The 13,827-nt window shown below is 50.3% G+C and overlaps 7 protein-coding genes across 7 annotated transcripts; 5 read left to right on the top strand and 2 right to left on the bottom strand.

Moving 5' to 3' along the window:
• Positions 1 to 430: 430 nt before the first annotated feature.
• atp4 (F1F0 ATP synthase subunit 4) lies at positions 431 to 1,522 on the bottom strand. Its single transcript, XM_073758838.1, has 4 exons — positions 1,451 to 1,522; positions 931 to 1,385; positions 632 to 854; positions 431 to 572 (listed from the first exon to the last, which is right to left on the bottom strand). Exons 1-4 carry the CDS (start codon positions 1,479 to 1,481, stop codon positions 547 to 549), a joined length of 735 nt encoding a protein of 244 aa, XP_073612322.1. The 5' UTR covers positions 1,482 to 1,522; the 3' UTR covers positions 431 to 546.
• A 197-nt stretch (positions 1,523 to 1,719) lies between these two features.
• On the top strand, positions 1,720 to 3,486 carry noc4 (ribosome biosynthesis protein NOC4; the record flags this gene model as incomplete). Its single annotated transcript, XM_073762822.1, has 3 exons — positions 1,720 to 2,127; positions 2,177 to 2,388; positions 2,451 to 3,486. 3 exons carry the CDS (start codon positions 1,720 to 1,722, stop codon positions 3,484 to 3,486), a joined length of 1,656 nt encoding a protein of 551 aa, XP_073612321.1.
• A 280-nt stretch (positions 3,487 to 3,766) lies between these two features.
• BDV17DRAFT_283896 (uncharacterized protein) lies at positions 3,767 to 4,615 on the bottom strand (the record flags this gene model as incomplete). Its single annotated transcript, XM_073760439.1, has 1 exon — positions 3,767 to 4,615. The coding sequence occupies one exon, from the start codon at positions 4,613 to 4,615 to the stop codon at positions 3,767 to 3,769; it is 849 nt and encodes a 282-aa protein (XP_073612320.1).
• Positions 4,616 to 5,549: 934 nt separating this feature from the next.
• On the top strand, positions 5,550 to 6,201 carry BDV17DRAFT_294379 (GPI anchored serine-threonine rich family protein; the record flags this gene model as incomplete). Its single annotated transcript, XM_073762821.1, has 2 exons — positions 5,550 to 5,690; positions 5,740 to 6,201. The coding sequence occupies 2 exons, from the start codon at positions 5,550 to 5,552 to the stop codon at positions 6,199 to 6,201; spliced, it is 603 nt and encodes a 200-aa protein (XP_073612319.1).
• A 1,128-nt stretch (positions 6,202 to 7,329) lies between these two features.
• On the top strand, positions 7,330 to 8,764 carry BDV17DRAFT_183054 (uncharacterized protein). The gene is made up of 2 exons (XM_073754978.1): positions 7,330 to 7,653; positions 7,726 to 8,764. The coding sequence occupies exons 1-2, from the start codon at positions 7,428 to 7,430 to the stop codon at positions 8,556 to 8,558; spliced, it is 1,059 nt and encodes a 352-aa protein (XP_073612318.1). The 5' UTR covers positions 7,330 to 7,427; the 3' UTR covers positions 8,559 to 8,764.
• BDV17DRAFT_183034 (uncharacterized protein) lies at positions 8,762 to 9,661 on the top strand. The gene is made up of 2 exons (XM_073754977.1): positions 8,762 to 9,579; positions 9,635 to 9,661. Exon 1 carries the CDS (start codon positions 8,964 to 8,966, stop codon positions 9,507 to 9,509), a length of 546 nt encoding a protein of 181 aa, XP_073612317.1. The 5' UTR covers positions 8,762 to 8,963; the 3' UTR covers positions 9,510 to 9,579; positions 9,635 to 9,661.
• On the top strand, positions 9,331 to 13,384 carry BDV17DRAFT_183030 (uncharacterized protein). Its single transcript, XM_073754976.1, has 6 exons — positions 9,331 to 9,579; positions 9,635 to 9,660; positions 9,721 to 9,772; positions 9,831 to 9,929; positions 9,987 to 10,334; positions 10,387 to 13,384. The coding sequence occupies exons 1-6, from the start codon at positions 9,520 to 9,522 to the stop codon at positions 13,264 to 13,266; spliced, it is 3,465 nt and encodes a 1,154-aa protein (XP_073612316.1). The 5' UTR covers positions 9,331 to 9,519; the 3' UTR covers positions 13,267 to 13,384.
• The last annotated feature ends 443 nt before the right edge of the window (positions 13,385 to 13,827 follow it).

The raw sequence follows: 13,827 nt of genomic DNA, 5'->3' as shown, positions 1-13,827 counted from the left end.
GCCCAGTAACCGAGTCAGTCGTCCATGTGCTCGGAAGCTTGAGTCTGTTGCCGCACACATGGCCCTGACGGAATCATGAGGTTGAAATTGTTGGATTTGCCGAATTGACATTTGGTCCTGCTCTTGATAGATGGTATGGTGTTGCGTGGAAGCAAAAAATTTGAGGAGAGTGTCATGGTTGATGGAGATCCGTCAGGAAGCGGTAACTGGAAAGAGAGCGAGCGAAACTGCGACCCAGAAAGCCACAACAGACTGCAACGGCCACATAAGTAAACACCTGGCAAAATTCAAGATGAGACTCGAGGTGATCCAAGAAAAGGGAACTTTATCAAGCTCGAAGTGTTTACAGAAGGACAGCTACAAATACTTCAGGGGCGGTCTGCCACCTGCAGGTTTGGTGTTCGATGGGAAAACATCGAACTGATTGAATTGGTACAGAGATCGATGAAATTCGTAGATCAACATGGTATTGATATGTCTAATTCAGCACAGAAACAGGTCTTAATTTGTACACGAGTTGACAGCAAGCTATCAAGCAGACTCCATTTACTGGGCCTTGGAGGACATGATGCCTGCGGGAAACTGTTAATCTTGCTCCAGCTCACACGTAGATCCCAAGATTGTGACTTACGCTCAACATCAGCGACGCTCTGGTTGAGGATCTGCTGGAGAGTCTTGGGGTTCTCAAGTTCCTTTTGGATCTTGCCAATGACGGTCTCGGCCAGCTCACGCTGCTGGCGCTGCTTAACCTGGCCCTCGTAGCGAACCCACGAGTCAAGGACCTGCTTGGCCTCGGTAGCAAGAGCAGTGCGCTGCTCGAGCTCGTAGGCCTGGGCCTCGAGCTGGGCGGTTTCCTTCACAGAGCGTTAGTTCCATTATTCCCGAACATGATATTGAACATAATGATGCCCAGAAATGCTGTATATGTACCTTGGAAACAGCAAAGAGCTGCTTGGTGAGCTCAACAACACCGGACAGCTCCTTGACGTTCTCCATGCGCGACTTAACAGCGTTGGTGTGGTCGGCACGGGCAGCGTTCAGGATGTCGGTGTGCTTCTTGATCTGGCCGTCGGCCCACTCCTTGTAAGCAGGGCCGCCGTACTTGGCAACAGCGGTGAAAACGCTGAGCAGACAGAAAGCAGCAACGGTTTCCTCGTTCATCACGTAGAGCTCATTGCTGATAGCGGCAATGGAGAGACCGGCGGTAGCGGAAAGGAGGGCGGTCTTGGAGACAAGGGAGTTGCCGGGAACAGCGTCAAGGATCGACTGAGCCTTCTTCTTGGGGTCTTCGGTAGGGACGTTGGAGGCAGAGCGGGTTGCGGAGAGGTTGGCCGTGATGGCAGCGACGTTGCGCGAAGAAAGGGTGGGCCGCACACGGGCAGCGCCTGCTAGGAGTTAGCGACTGTTATCAGGTGCTGAAAGCGACCCTGAAGAATATCTGGAAGCGTACCAATGGCGCTCTTAGCAAGACGCGAAGCCATTGTTGTGATAGTCAGACCTTGACAGGATGTGATGGATGAACGGAATTGAGGAGAACTGAAGTCGGGATGGCGGCTTGAGCGGTGTCGCACTAGTCCTGTTATGGTAATCGTGCGGTCACCGGAAAAACCACTAGCCGAAGATGCCCGAAAAATTATAGAACCAGCACAAGGAAACCACAAGCAAGAGCACAGCTGCCTTTTCTGCGACAAGGACGGTCGTTCGCACCGATCTATCAAGATGCCTTCAGCTATAGATAAACCCGTCATCTCGAAGAAGCGAAAGAGCTCGAAAGAGAGCAGTGTTCCTTCCTCCAAACGCCGTGCCGTCGCAGAAAATGATAGCGCAGACTCGATGGTCGAAATCCAGCAACTGGAGGAGCAAATCTCCGAGTCGAGAAAACACTACAACAACATCGCGACGCTTATTTCCATGCTCAGCGGAGATGGATCACTCGTCAATCCCAACCTGGCAGCCGCCGTGTCACTTTGTCGAGTCTTCAGCCGATTGATTGCTGGTGGAAACTTGACCGAGCCAGAGCGTGCAGCAGAGAACGAGAAAATCGTTGTGGCATGGCTGAAGGAACGTTGTCGGGAATATCAGAGGCTATTGGAATCTATCATGCGCGTGAGCGATGCTTCGTCTCAGGTGAGTTGCGCTCGTTGGACAATATTCTGTTCCATGCTAACCCTACAAGCTTACTGCCCTGACCTTAGCCATGCGCCTCCTCAACGAACGTGCTACACATATTCCAGGAGACGAGACCCAGGCTTGGATCTCGGGTTTCTTTCGCAATATCTTCGAGGCCGTGGTCGAGGCGCGAGATGGGCAAACTTTACGGTCAGAGTTCTTGGAGAAGTTCCTGAAGCCTCATGAGGATGTTACCTACTATACATTCATGCAAGTTGCGTATGTTGCCCTCTCCATATCCTCCTTCACTGCTCTTGAACCGCCTCTAATCTTGAAAACAGCGACTACGCATCAACAGCGCGAAGCACAGAAATACTCGAAACCCTAGTCACAATCCTTCAAGCCTGCGACAACGTCCCCAGCGCAGACCACAAGTTCAATACCTTCTACACAAAAACCAGCAAAGAAAACAAGAAACTCAAATCTGTCAACGTTTACAAAAAGCGCGCCCAAGACGCCTGGCTCACCGTCATCCAAAACAACCTCTCCGCACCGCTCCGCAAAACCCTCCTCCGCATAATGGTCCACCACATCGAGCCCTGGTTCATCCGCCCCGAATTCCTCATGGACTTCCTAACAGACTCGTACAATGTCGGCGGCGCAACCTCCCTCCTCGCCCTCTCCGGCCTATTCTACCTCATCCAAGAGAAAAACCTCGACTACCCCCAATTCTACCCAAAACTCTACTCCCTCCTCGACGCCGACCTCCTCCACTCAAAGCACCGCTCGCGCTTCTTCCGCCTCCTAAACACCTTCCTCGCATCCACTCACCTCCCCGCAACGCTCGTCGCAAGCTTCATTAAGCGTCTGTCCCGCTTAGCGCTTAACGCACCGCCCGCCGCTATCGTCGCCATCGTCCCCTTCATCTACAACCTCTTCAAGTCCCACCCGACCTGCACGTTCATGCTGCACCGCGTCATCCGCGATCCCGAGACCAAGGATGAGCTCGAAAAGGAAGGCATGGACGACCCGTTCGACCCGGGGGAGAGCGACCCTGACCGCACCGGTGCGATCGAGAGTAGTCTGTGGGAGATCGAGACGCTACAGTCTCACTACCACCCCAATGTGGCATCAATCGCCGGAATCATATCAGAGCAGTTTACGAAGCAGAGTTATAACCTGGAGGACTTTTTAGATTATACGTATCAGGGCATGCTGCAGGCGGAGTTGGGGACGGGGGAGAAGCCGCTCAGGAAGATTCCGGTTGTGGAGTACCAGATTCCGAAACGGATATTTACGGATCGGCTGTTGGAGGAGGATGGGGGTGTGGATTCGGCGCCTGGGAGTCTTTTGCGGTCTTTGTGGGATTTTGCATGAGCGGGTGCTTTTACGGAGTATGGTGTTTCGAGTTTATGTTAGAGCTTTCAGAATCAGTGTCAAAAACAATCGGTTCGTACTATTCTACCTAACCAATATCTCCGTCAACTTTAACGTGCAGAATAAACAATTCTATCTAATGTGCCAAAGGTCACAATCATAACGCCCGCTTGACGCTGTACATGCAGAATAGAGCCCATCATAAGCACGCGAACGATGCCCGGTGCTGCGTTCAATATGTTTCTTCCAAGCTCCCATTACTGCCCAGCACGGAGTCCGTTCAACGAGTATTATTCGAGCTATACGCGGCCAATGGCTGAGATGTAGTATCCGTAATCGAGGAGTCCCGCCATTGTCGGTAGAGGTATGGAGAAACCGCAACTAGGCCCACTGATTGCCCTATAAAATGCTGAGACCACATCCGCTCAGTCTGTTCTGCTCTCTCGTCCCCTGGGTGGTAATCACAAAAGACATCTAGTCCAAATACGCCACGTTTCATGTCGTCGAAGAGTTCGTCGTTGACTTTGACCGGGATCGCTTCGATATTGGCGCGCATTTTCTGCAGTATATGTTGAGCCTTTCTGCGCCTTCGTTTTCCCCTTAGGGTGACCTCATCCTCCATTCTCTCGAGTATCTGGAGAATCTCTTTCTCGGAAGAGGCGCTACAGACAGCAAACTCTGTCTTCCGTGCAAGTTGATGGAGGTCAAAGGAAACGGCGCGAAATAATGCGTCAACCTTGTATAAGGCGGCCATGACCCGAGACGAAAGCATGCTCGAGAATGACCGCTCGTACAGTCGATCCCAGAATGCCATCCAATGGTAGAGGCCAGTGCGGGACTTGCGCAATCTGGTCAGCTCAAGAGTCGCAATAACATGACGGCATGTGTCGAGGGTATGCAGCGCTTCGAGACGGGTCATTTCCATGGATTCTCGAGTCGTCAATGTATTGGGAGGTATGTATGGTTCTGGATCAGGTTCCGGGTCTGGACGAATCCCAACATCCACCGAACGGTAGTAGCGCTGTTCGTATGTTGGCGTTGTTACTGAGCATGCTCGCCCAGCAGCAATCAACACCTCGGACGACGATTCATCATCCTTCGTCAAGATCGGCGTGTCTTCCAGGAGCATACCGAGATCGTACCGGTGTTGTATTATGTTAAAGGCGAAGCACGCGATTGAGGCTAGTGTTGAAATTGGTGGACTGGAACGAAGCAGACGATATAGATAAACGAGTGTAGGTTTAACGAGTGACTTTAAAATGGGTTATATCCTTTGTAGGTAGAGATAAAATGACAATCTCATCGGGCTGAATGGGATAAACGAGCGCATGATGCAGAAGGGCAGGTTAAAGATAGACGAAGTCAAGATGTGGTGACAGTTACAGCGGAAGGGACGAAGGTCGCAACTTCCAAAAATGCAGGAGCCGGAAATGGTCCTGATTAGTACAGTGAGGTTCATTTCTCTTCCGCATCCGGTAGTATTCCCGCATCCGCGGCGAATAGACAACGTCCTTCCCATTTAAAGTAAAAATTGGCATGATTAGCAACAATTGGAGTACAGAAGCTTGATACCACCTAGAGATTGAATGTACTATTGTTGATTAGGCCGGGGGTCGGTTGCTGCTAGCTTGGGAGAGCATTCTCGGTGTCCATACCATCCATTGCAGGAGATTTGTTGACAGGAATGCTGTGTATTTTGAAGCCTCTCATTCTTCGCTCGGCTCCACGTAAATAAGAGATACCAGTAGTCTGCTCTAGTTCAAGTCTTCTCTTCTCGACGCTCGAGATCATCAGTACGGCCACGGCAGGGTAAGTAGCAAGAACACAACACAGGCCACTGCAGTCTATAGTTCTTTCCCCAATTCCGTCACGACCAGTTGTACGTCGTTCTTGCCCTTGTTTTGAGTCTCTGTTGGTTCGACGCGCTCCTTGTCTGTCTTTGACTCCTCTCTACTCTTTTCTCATATCGATTCATCATCGTCTGCACTCTTACGTCTATCAATTTAGTTTTGGACTCTATAATCTGCTTTCACTTTCTTCATACTCATTTACGACGAGCCAAAATGCGTTTTCTAAAGCCTCTTCTCGCTACCTGGGCGTGTCTGGCCCAAGTCAGTCTGGCGGGCGTCGCATTTACGAAGTGGCCGACAACCATCTACACCGGGCAGCCAGCCACCTTGTATTGGAAGGGCGATCCAAATGCTGTATGAACCGCAGCTCCCTCCTGCTTGACTTCATGCTAATCGATCATAGCCCGCAAAGATCACCCTGCGGCAAGGCCCTTCCGGTGACCTCCAGACCATGAAAGTCCTAACGGACCAAGCGACTGGAGGCTCTTTTACATGGGCCCCCGAAGCAGCCCTTCCTGCGGGCTCCGACTATGCTTTCCAGATCGAACAAGATGGCAGCATCAACTACTCTAGTCGTGTGACGCTCGCTCCTGGACCTGGCGAGGAACCCGCAGTCACTTCCGCTTCAACCATCTCTCTTCCCTCAGACACCACTCCTCTCGGCGGTACGAGACCTACTGTCCAAAAAGGCAATAACGGCTATATTCCAACTCTGAACAGCCCATCCACTCGAATTAACATGACTTCGGGTAAGAGCACAGTACAATCACCCACCAATGATGGCGTCACCTTTCGAAATGTCTCTCCTGAGATGGCTCTGGCTGCTGTGGCTGCTGTGGCTGCTGTCATTTATTTCGCTGCGTGAGAGCCAGAAGACTTGAACTCAGGTTGTCCAGTCTCCACGGCATTGAGTTCGCTGGACAGGCTCGCTGGACAACAAGTCGAAGGGGGACATTTGCTGTGCTCAAGTGGTCTCACTGTCGTGTATATATTGTTGGATCGGAATGTCTATGTGAAGTTCCCGGCGGAGATATTGGAGAGGGCCTATTATCCTCTTCTGTAAAGGTCATGTAGTACCTGACAGTCTTTGGACTCGCTCTACTTTCTTGTACTGGGCGTTGTACTCCATACTTTGTTCGCCTTTCGTCCCTTTTGCTCCACTCACGTCGGTCGCAAGTTCAAAACCTGAAAACAAGGGGGCATATTACCCTTATACATTAGCACAGTCTTATCAAAGAAAAATGAGACTAATTTTTAGCCACAGAAAGGTTACCAGAAGCCGATACAGATGCCGTCGATCGGCACTCTTTGTTCTAGAAGTTGGGTCTGGGTGTCATTGTCTTTGAATCATTAATGTCAAGTCGTGTAATACTCATTATTGGTGATTCAAAGACAACAACACCAAAAGCGTCATGAAAGGCTCAATGTGATTGGGCTTCTATAAATATTGTTGCGCAGTCAATATTATTCAGGTTTGCGCACCTCACGGGAGTCCAGAGTATATCACAGCCGCATTGGTCGAGTCCACTTTCTCTCCGCAACGCTCCTTTTACATCCCCGACGCCAACTTTCTCGTCTTATTGTATAGAACTGCAGATTTTGGCTAATATCAGAGACTGGGCGCTTGTTGTTTATATATAGAGCCCAAAAGATCATCGTCAGCTGCAAAGTAAGTCAATTTGTCCAGCGCCTCACTCTCCCACCGCAATTTGATGTCTCGGCAATCTTAACCCATGCATCCTAAGCGCGATACTAATAACATCATTTTGACAGTAAACCCAAAACAATAATTCTCCTGCCGCGGATCTTTCTTTATCAGGCTCTGGCCTCACTTCTGGTATGGTCCCTGTTCTTTTCATGCCCGCAGAGCTACTGCCCATGCTCTCACTGTCGCCCTTCGCCTCATCCTGAGAACCTTTTTATGTCGGACTTACGCTCGACCACGAGGCATACTGCTATTGGCATCACCAGAAAAACACCAGCTCACCTTTGCGCCTCACCAATTTCCTACCTTGCTTCCTATTTGAGCACTCCAAGCTGCTTGGGCAATTGCGGTTTCCTTTATCGTTGGCCTAAATTCCGTTCCCCGTCATGCCGAGCATAGTCCGATTTGGACGGCCCAAGAAGTCAACCAAACCAGAAAGCGAGAATGCTAACTCCCCGATCAATGGGTCAGCTACATCAGGTCCCTTTCGAGCTCCTCGTATCAGCTTGCCTCATGTCGAAACAGAGCTGAACATGCCCCAGCACAATGGTTTGTTCGAGGTGGACGCTCCTGAGCGACAAGAGGACTCGGGAGCTGCGGAGACGACAATAGGTTGGTCTACCCCTCTCACTTTTGCCTTCAGTACCAATTGGCAATCTGCTAACTTATGACTTTCTATCCCAGAAGCAACGAGCCCGCCGCCCAGCCACAACAACGGATTCCCTCCTACAAACGGTGATGCGACAGCAACGGAATGGTCCTCCGCCGTCGGTCACGCCGCTACAGGCAAGTCAGGACGTGTCATACACAATCTACAAGAAGATATTGCGCGCTTGACTCGCGAATGCAGTGTTTATCGGTCGCGCGCAGAGGAAACACAACGGACGAACGAAGCTTTCAAGACCCAGGTTCAGAACATGACCGACCGGCTGCAAAATCTCGAACACTCACACGAAATGAGCCTGCACTCACTCTCGCGCAAGGAGAAAAAGATTGAAGAATTGCGCGCCGAGATTCAGAGCGAACGCGATAGGCGGCAGCAAGCGGAGAACGAAAAATTGAGGTTTCACCAGTTGATGGATGAAGCGCAAGACGACTTCCACCAGAGGTCCGCCGAACTGCAGGAAATCGCTCAACTTGCCCAAACCCAATACGACGTGCTGGCGAAATCTGGTCAACGGGAGCGCGCGGATCAACAACGGAGACTGAAAGGCATACGCGACGATTTTATTGCATTGAGAGATAAGCACGAGCACACGAAGTCGCAAATAGGCCAGTTGGATTCGATCATGGCTCAGAAAGATCGAGAGCTCGAACGAGCGCGGGAGAATTTTGAGGCACTGTTCAAGCAGTATGAGGTCTACAAACAAGCGCACGACGGGGAGGTGAGAGACTTGATTGAACAAGGTCAGCAAGGCGAGGCAAAGATCAACGCTGCCCTCGCATCCCTGAAAGAAACCGAAGGACAGATGAAATGGGTCTTACAGGTCAAACGCGAGGTCAACGATGTCGAGTGAGCAGCCCCTGTGCGCCAGTGCCCCAACGCATTTCGATCAAACCGAATTCTAGCATCGCATAGCCAAAAGTCATTGGTATCAACCCCGGTGTTGGCGAGTCGAATTTACCTTTCATCTAACGTCAGCGAAGCATATAATCGGCGATCTTGGATCTCCCGTGGTTACGTTGCCCGGTGAGACTGTATATTAACAACGGTTTGCCATGTCTTTATTCGTTTTCTTTCCTAATTTTGGCATGGCCTGGAGTTCGGGGCTTCTGATACCCTGGAAATATAGATGGAGTGTTCCCCTCGTTGTTCCTGTCCCTATGATGCACACTTTGCGGCGATTTTCAAATTAATAGAATTCCTTGAGTTACTTAACACTACTTTGTGCTGACTGCTCCCTCATCCTTCGGAAGGCGGCATGTTGTCAATTGAAGCAGTCAGTCACTTGGACTGTCCACAGTACATATTCCCCTGCATCTGCTTGTTTTCCATTTTTTTTCTCAACTACGGGAAAGTGCAGATCTTTGTTTGCTTTCCTCGATCCTTCTCTGCTTCCATTCACAGGACACTGTTTGAAATGTCTCACCTTAGACATGTCATTGCCCTGGTGAAATCGTCATGGCAAGTTCTCTCCCGGGTTGGGTGTCTCTCTCCTCTCACCCTCCTTCCTTCTCTCTCCCCTCTTCTTCCCTCTCTCATCTTCCATCTCCCTTGGCAACGAGCAACACAAGACACGCCAAACAGGCCTTATTCCATTTGCATTGTGTTGCCTCTCTGGCTGTACTCTCGATACCCGTTTTCTTGCGTTTTATACTTTTTAGAATCCCTCATTTTGCTCTCAGAACTCAACAACACGGCTTCCTTCATCTCCGTCTCCATCACCGCACGCGTACTAGCTCTGGAGCCTGCCGCTGCTTATCCAAGATTGCCGGGATCCTCTTGGCTTTGGCTTCAGCCTCATTGAGCCCTCTATCATGGATCTACAAATGCAACGCCTAGCGTTCACGAGTGGATGGGCTTTCGAGGACATAGGAGTAAGCTACCGCTCAGTCTCTACCTCCTAGTACCTCGTTAACCCAACCTCTACAGGTCCAAGAACTCGAGAACGAGTTGCAGTATGTCTCTAAAACTCACTTTCTATTTTATTCACTGATGATCGCGTCTGTACTCTGTAGCCGAGAAATCCCACAAGCGGAGTGTCATTGCGATTACTCACAAAACGAGGAGGTAAGTTTCCCTTCTAATACCTTGGCGTATTATCTCTAAACGATCAATCTCTCTCAAGGCACTCGTCGTCAAAGGCAAACTTGAGGGGTGTTTAGCCCCCATAGCTGAATTGATTCATTCTTTCGTCGAAAAGCAGAAGACAAAGGATCTCCTTGATGTAAGTTTATTCTAGAACTTGTACTTCTCCTCCGATCGCATGCTAATGGAAACTCAGAAACCTAGGCTGCGTTTATTGATCCTTCCGTCGGCAATTCAAGATACATCTTCCGTCACTGATTGCCCCAATCATGATGCAATCTGTGGTTTAGTGGCTCTGGATGATGATGCTGCAAAATTCATCCCGCATGTACGCAGCCAAGTCACAAAGTTCTGGTGGTCAATTGATGGCGGTGTTGGCTGCTTCACTGCGAACAAGCATACTGAGGCGCTAAGTGGAATTGCAAAAGGCACCGGAACCGAGATCATCGTGGTGGACAACGAAAAGGGCGTTCGAGTCTCGGGTGAGCGCGAGAACGACGTGAACGATGCTCTGGAGAAACTTCATATGATAGATAAGCCCTTGGTATGTATTTCACTTGCTATTACTTGGAAATGACTTCTAATTCGCTTTGCAGTCTTACCTTGATAGTTCCAACATCGGTAATCTTGTCTTGGGACCAATTTATAATGAGGCTCGCTACAGGGTTCAACCTTACGATACCCTTGGCACAGAAGCACTACGCCGCGTACTAGCAGATTCCGAGTTGGGTCGGATGTTCGTTAGTATGTTATACTTTCTGGACGAGGAGACCGAAATATATAAGCCTCCCAGAAACCTTATTCAGCCTCCGATGTGTACCACCGAAAATAAGGACTCTCGTATCTGGAGCGATTTTATGTACCATGAAGTGGGCAACGGAGACAAATTTGCCACATTGGAACCAGTGCTGAATAGCCCTCCTGCTAATTCCCAGTTGCCACCATTACAAGACGCGGCAAGTCACCCGTACTTGTCTCTAGAGAAGGCGAGTCAGGTAACGCGATGGGTTGCGGACAGATTAACTCCAGAAGCAACTGAGGCGGTAAAACAGTTTGAAGATGCTGCTGGCCCGCAGAACCAGATGTTGCCCCTAGCGAGTACTAGAACTGATATTAAACAAGCGCCCGGCATTAAAAAACGCAGGGCAGTTATACCTTCCCAGAAGATTGAGACTAAGGACACCAAGCAACTGTCGCCAGAGATTGTGCCTTATCAGCCACAGATAGAATCAAGGGGTTTAGAACCTACAGCTATGGTCAACACCTATCGGCAAATTTGGAAAATGCAGTACGAACCGGATGTTAACAGTACCCGGGGTCTTCAAGGCCCAGTCATTCAGGCCGAGAAACCGCCTCCTCATGACCCTCTCGACAGGTCCACGGCGCGAACGCTTAAGCCTGGCTTAACCGGTGCAAAGTCCAGAAAAACCACCTCGGTCGCGCGGTCAAAAAAGGAACCACAGGCTAGTGCGGCCTGTAAGCGTTTGATCCAGCCGGCTGTCAAACCGTCAAACAAACATGATAAGCTGATCGACGACTCAACCCCGGTCGATACTACAAAGTCCAGCTGTCCACCCTTCCGGTTCAACACCCCACCACTTGTCCCGAATATGGCAGCCTCCAGTAGCGCGGCTCGATCTCTTGCTAGTTCTGGAAGTGAACAATCTATGGTGCCCGTCGACAAACATCACGATGGCCTTGCTGGTCTAAACATGGCCGAAACCGCGCACTCTGATGGGTCAATAGCTACCCCAGAGCCGCTGCCTGATGCACCTCTGAGCGCAAAGTTACCCGACTTGGAAGCGAGGCTCAAGAGCGTGAACGACGCATACAGCATACGCTCGGTCTCTGTTGGTTCGAATCCTCCTGCCAGGCCGTGCCAGCGACCAGGAGATTACTGCAGGTTGCTCTCGAAACAAGTGGGAGGCGATCTTGAACGAGCCAAGAGGCCTGAAGCGGCCCAATCAGTCGACGAAATGCAGACCAGGGAGTTTAATAAAACCATGAACCAAAAAGCGACGAAGCCAAACCAGAAGACCAGGAAAAAAGCGGCGGCTAAACAAGCAACGCTGGAAGCTGCTTGGGGGATGCCGAACCCCAAGAAGCCGCTGGGAAAATCGCAAAGCTTGAATGTCTCACCAGGGACGAACTCGAAGGCAACTCTTGCGCCTGCACATCAAGCGTCTTCCCCCAAACAGCAGGGCCCAGTAGTCGAAGAGGACGTCCGACAATTGTTTGACGTGATGAAGCCGACGCTTGGAGCGGCCGAAGCCTTTCCTGGTATTCTCACGTTCGAGATGCAATTCGGGCTCATTGTTGTCCCGCTTCTTCCCAGGACATGTATCGACAATTTGATGTCCCAGGCGGAATGGTCAAAGATATTTCAATCACGAACTGGCGCGGCAGCGCCGACAACCAAGTTTGTGAACAGACTCACAGTCTGTGGCTCCGAGATTGACCACATCGTGGACCTCAAAACGTCCAAAGGCCAAGGCAAGTCCCGCATGTTTGGACAGGAATACAGCGAGTATGGCATCAGCTACGAGTTCCATTGCCGTACAAAGGCAGACGAATTACTCCTCATTGCCTTTGATGAGCAGGGGGGATACACGATCCAAACCCCAAAATCGGTTCTCGGAGCAGTAAACTTGCACTCTCCCGGACAAATATGGGACGCGAGAGCGGTAGTAGGGTCGGCTGCTTTGTATCAGTCTGGATCTCACCCCGAATTCGAGGATGTTGCCAAGTACATGGCTGAGCATTTGTGGATTCCAGCAGACAAGCATATTAGCATCCACACCTCCGTTCCAAAAAGAACCAAGATGAACATCGAGAAAGTGTTCATGAAACGATGGACCCGTCATCGTTATCTTGGCCCCGAGGGGTCCAAGGACATGAGCCAAGCAAGCGACGGTTCAAGCATCTTTCTTCAGGTCACGGAGGTCCAAGATCTTTTTATTGGGCTTCATGAGTCACCGGACAATCAACACGTCAGAGCACGTTACTCCAATAGTGCAGAGATGATCCAGAGAGGGAAAGTGTGGTTTGAACTTTCGCTCATCAGCTCCGCCATTGAAGCCCTTCTGAAGACAAATACGGCCCTAGAGATTGGCGAACGGACTCAACATTGGCGTTGCAGTGATCTATTCGGCGACGTTGCTACTCTCCTTACCGGCCAGCCACCCAGCTCCCCCAACAGCCCTGTTGCGGCGGCAGTGGGTCAAGACGGCATAGCCGATCTGCTGCGGATTTCGAAGGCAGTTCTCGAGAAGATGGACGGAGTAGGGGCCTGCAACCGCGGCCCAATGAGCCCTGACATGCGGGTGATGGCGCCCATGTTACAAGAAAACAATGGGTTGAAATTCGAGGAGATTGAGAGCATGAAGGACGTGCAAAGCGTGGTGGCAAGAGTCGAATTTGATCCTTCCGAGGAAGAGGCCATCAAGCAGGAGCAGGAAGAGAAGGACTATTGGTAGATTTAACCACGTATATGTTGAACTATACGAGGACACCAGGGAGTGAAATAATACAGTCAATCCTTATTAAATCAGCCCCCTGTTCCCACTTCAACACCTGCACGTACATCGAGCTCATAAGTTCATAACAGCTTCCACCACGCAATCACAGCCTTCAATCGGCAGCTGCGTCGGCGGCAGAGAGAATCTTCGACCATGACCTAACATTGAAAGTGACGACGAACAAAGTTGTTCATTAGCACCTGCATAATCGCATGATATATATATCATTATGTCCTCGGAGGACACATGCAAGCAATAGTCGAGTCCGTGGGGCGTAATCGTGCTTGAACAATAAGAGATGGTTATTGACGGAGGCGAGGGAAAGGAGATATCTAAGACTGGGCAGCCAGGAGATAGTCATAGATTGGAAAGAAAATCTAGCCCTAATCCTAATGAAATGCAATTTTTTTGCTGCCGATTTCAGTACGCATAACCTAACCTAATTCATTGATGTCTGTTTATTTATGTAGTATCGGATCCGAATCGGATCATAAGACTTACAGAGTCATGGAGGAACTG

This window comes from Aspergillus undulatus, assembly GCF_047715775.1.
Source record: "Aspergillus undulatus strain CBS 261.88 unplaced genomic scaffold BDV17scaffold_53, whole genome shotgun sequence".
Taxonomy (NCBI): Eukaryota; Fungi; Ascomycota; class Eurotiomycetes; order Eurotiales; family Aspergillaceae; genus Aspergillus; species Aspergillus undulatus.
Note: the sequence above shows the minus strand (reverse complement) of the source record. Positions and strands in the feature narration are given on the sequence as shown.

Bases quoted from the DNA above. Each gene is read 5' to 3' on its own strand.
- BDV17DRAFT_183054 (XM_073754978.1), top strand. From the start codon at position 7,428: ATGCCGAGCATAGTCCGATTTGGACGGCCCAAGAAGTCAACCAAACCA. The intron at 7,654-7,725 runs GTTGGTCTACCC...TTTCTATCCCAG, and splicing joins AGCTGCGGAGACGACAATAG to AAGCAACGAGCCCGCCGCCC.
- BDV17DRAFT_183034 (XM_073754977.1), top strand. From the start codon at position 8,964: ATGTTGTCAATTGAAGCAGTCAGTCACTTGGACTGTCCACAGTACATA.
- atp4 (XM_073758838.1), bottom strand. From the start codon at position 1,481: ATGGCTTCGCGTCTTGCTAAGAGCGCCATTG. The intron at 1,386-1,450 runs GTACGCTTCCAG...AACTCCTAGCAG, and splicing joins TCTTGCTAAGAGCGCCATTG to GCGCTGCCCGTGTGCGGCCC. The intron at 573-631 runs GTAAGTCACAAT...AGTTTCCCGCAG, and splicing joins GAGCGTCGCTGATGTTGAGC to GCATCATGTCCTCCAAGGCC.
- BDV17DRAFT_183030 (XM_073754976.1), top strand. From the start codon at position 9,520: ATGGATCTACAAATGCAACGCCTAGCGTTCACGAGTGGATGGGCTTTC. The intron at 9,580-9,634 runs GTAAGCTACCGC...CAACCTCTACAG, and splicing joins GGGCTTTCGAGGACATAGGA to GTCCAAGAACTCGAGAACGA. The intron at 9,930-9,986 runs GTAAGTTTATTC...ATGGAAACTCAG, and splicing joins AGACAAAGGATCTCCTTGAT to AAACCTAGGCTGCGTTTATT.